A 3,595-nucleotide genomic window follows, 5' to 3' on the forward strand; every position below is an offset into this window, starting at 1 on the left:
CCCGACATGGAGGCCGCCGCCACCGACGTCGCGGCGTTGAAGCAGTTGACGGGGCTCTGGTGGTGGTTGGGGGGCACCACGGACCAGAAGGGTTTGGTGCCCAAGGGGCTGGGGACCTTCGTCGCCCAGTTGTTGTAGCTGTAGGAGGAGTAGAGGGTGTCGGTGTCGCCGAAAGTCGGCATCAAGCCGTTGAATTGGGTGCCGAAGTTGGTTTTGAACTCGGCGGCGGCGTTCATCGCGTTCATTGCGTTGCGTTCGCGTTTACGCCATTTAGCGCGACGGTTTTTGAACCACACCTGCAACAAAAAGAAAGAAAATTATTATTTTTTATGAAAAAATTTAAGAAACTTGTTATTAAAAAGTTTAAAAAAGAAAATAATTTTGTAATAAATTAAAATATTGGTCAAAAGAGAGAAAATTATGAATTTGACTAATGCATTTTTATTGAAAATTGATGTCAATATATTCATGCAGTTCAACGAAACGGTCGCTAGAAGCTGAAATTATTGAAAAAGCAATGAAAAAAAGAAGAAAGAAAAATGTGACAATGAAGATGAAGAAGAAGCAAACGAAAGAAACAACTATACATTGTTTCAAAAAAAGTTATGCAAACTTATTTCTTCTAGCGAAAGATTAATTAATATCGTAAAAAATTAAAATTAAACAAAGAAAATTTGTATTATTGAAAAATTTTACGATTTCAATATCAATTATTTTTTTGATTCATATTTTTCAAAAATTCATTCAAAATGCTTAAATCTGATTGGTTGTTTATTAAAATTGAACCAATCACGTAAGGAATTAAGTTTAATTCAATCAAATATTTAATTCGACTTTTGTAAATCTACCATAGGTCTAATCTATTGTTGGAAAGACTATACAAATTTCTCACTTCTTACAAAACTAGCATTGAAAATCTGGGAACATGAAAAAAAAAATAAAAACAACAATTAATAAAAATAGACATAAAATTAAAAAACTTTTATTCAATGATTTTACGTTTAGCTTTAACAGAATCTTGCAAAAAAAGTTGAGTTTTTAGCTCAAAAACGTGTTTAAACGTTCAAAATTTCGTCAAAATAACATAATTTTAGATCCAATTTGGCGTTTTTCGGTTATTTTGCTAAATAATTGGGTTTCTGGATAAAAAATTAATAACCAATTTCCTGATTTATTGGCCTGGTTTAGCAAAATGTCGCGAAAAAATTGAGTTTTAAACTTAAGAACGTACTTTCAAAAAATGCAAAAATTAAACTATTTTTGACCTAATTTAATGACTTGTTGGCTTATAAATGTTGGGAAATAATTGCATTTGTGACTGAACAACTCGCTCAAACGCTGGAAAAAGACAAAATAGTATATTACTCAACGAGTGAGAAATTTGGTCATTTCCACAAGATGAAATTCACGATACGAGCCGGAGGCGAGTGGAGTAATTTATCTGCGTGGAAATGGCCATTTCTCATGATCATGACTTGAATACTATAATCTTAATAATAATAATAACATAATTTATTTCCAACAGACTACAAAGTTTATAGAGGACAATGACTGTGATATTTTTTTAAATTGTTATTATTTAATTTTCTCCCCAGTTGAATAACTTTTTCAATTGAAAACGGTTGAGAAAAGTACAAATTCTTTAACATAATTAGAAAAATAATATTATTTTTAATTTGATTTAACTTAATTGTCTAATTAACTTGCATGTGAAAAGTTGGAAAGTATGACATTTCGACTTGATTTAACAACTGATATGAAATATCAGGCTTAGGTTGAGAAGTGGTCACATCTCTAATCAGTGGATATGTAATATGACAGATGTGAAAAGGCCATTTCCCAACCTACAAACTGATAAGGAAGTGACTACTTCCCAACTTGAACTGTCATATGTCATGTTTTCAAAATTTGATAAATTCTTTAATGACTTTCTGTTATTAAGGAGTATGATGGTGAATAAAATAGCATGTACACACCTTGATGGTTGTTGCTTCATCGTATGAAGAAACTTCCGCCTCGGTATGTAATCTACTATTTCTACCCGTTTCAGTGATTTAGCAAAATCTTGCAAGGAATTGGGTTTATAACTCAAAAAAATGCTTAAATGCTCGAAAAATGTAAATAATAATACCATTTGACCGATTTGGTGCTTTTTAGTTTATTATTGATAAAATTCCACTAAACAATTAAATTTCTGGCTGTCATTTACTTAATTGTGGCGCAATAAAAAAATTTAAAAATAAATTAACAACTTGCAACAAATGATTTAATGGATCTTGATCACGAATGTAGTAAAGTTTATGAAATAATGTGTTAATATCAATGTGTTTTTTATTTTCACATTAAAAATATTATTGCCCTTGAAACACTTAATTTACCTAAAACAACCTTGTAAAGGTTTTATTCAGCCGTCTCCCCTTTTTCTAATTACTAAATTACTGTGAGTCTTGCTCTAATTGCGACCATAGTTTAGAAGAGTTTTCAAAATTTTCCGTCAATTTTCAAAAACAAAATTTCTTAAATTATTGTTGCATATGAAAAATAAAGCCTTATTTTTGAAATTCAGACTGATGCTAATTGATTTAATGCTCAGCATTTTAAAACAGTTAAAGCAAATATTTGTTTAACAAATTTTTGATTAAAAAACATGTGCCGTTGTATACAATGTACATGTTCTGAAACAATTCCATATCGGTATAAAATATACGTGGCAAGTAACCGCACTTCATTAAAAATAAATTCCGGTGAAGAGCGCGCGGCCGTTAACGGAGGCCCCGGATCTGCGAGGATTTCCCGGATCTAGCGAGCATAGCAACGCCGGAGTGGCGCGTTCAGCTCTTAGCTGTGCTCCACTAATATGCTTAGGGCTTCTTCCAACAAATCAGCCGTAATGCAATCTCATACAAAAATTTATTTATTGCAGCTGTAAATGGCCTAGTAAAAATGAAATACGACTCCTCGCCAACAACCACACTCTGAACAACATTAATAAATTATTCGCATGCTCGTCCTCGACAAATGTCTTAATTTATATTCGGTTAAGTCCAGCTCAGCGACCACCGTTGACCGTTCAATCAGAGGGTGCATGGCGAATAAATGCCCAATCTGCCCTTGATTGCCTTGCACGATACATTTTCATCGGAATCTAGATTCAAGTCTGTCTCGTTTCCAATGCGTGGGGTGGAAGAAGAACGACCGATTTGGGGTCGTGGGGTCGCGGGTAGATGAGGCGTGAGAATATGTGGCACAGCTAATGCGATTAACATGGTATGAAATGTGAGGAGGGCCTCACACGCGTGCCGTCCTGCTTATTAAACTCCAATTTGACAGAGTTACGCCTGATGAAAGGTTTTTTTCACTAATGGAGCTGTTACGACGAACATTGCTTTCTCATGAATCCCACAATTGATTAAATAAACCCATCAAGCAACTCGGTAAAAGCAGTAAAAACATCAAAAAGCATTGTTCGAAATTAAAAAAACTAAGGAGAAACTGAAAAGAAGCTGATCAGAAAGCTAAAAAGAGAGCTACAAGGGGTGTTTTGGGAAAGAAGACAAGTTCTGATTCATACAACACAAGCTACAAATGAGACTGA

The 3,595-nt window shown here is 33.9% G+C and overlaps 1 protein-coding gene across 1 annotated transcript in view; it reads right to left on the reverse strand.

The window, feature by feature from the left end:
* Positions 1 to 3,595, reverse strand: part of LOC123007012 (pituitary homeobox homolog Ptx1) — a 49,355-nt gene that overhangs the window by 3,652 nt on the left and 42,108 nt on the right. The window contains 1 exon segment of the mRNA XM_044402013.1: positions 1 to 296. Within this exon segment, the coding sequence (XP_044257948.1) occupies positions 1 to 296 (296 nt within the window).

This window comes from Tribolium madens, unplaced genomic scaffold, assembly GCF_015345945.1.
Source record: "Tribolium madens isolate multiple individuals breed KSU strain unplaced genomic scaffold, Tmad_KSU_1.1 Scaffold_3;HRSCAF=73;Tcas5.2_LG2, whole genome shotgun sequence".
NCBI classification, from domain to species: Eukaryota; Metazoa; Arthropoda; class Insecta; order Coleoptera; family Tenebrionidae; genus Tribolium; species Tribolium madens.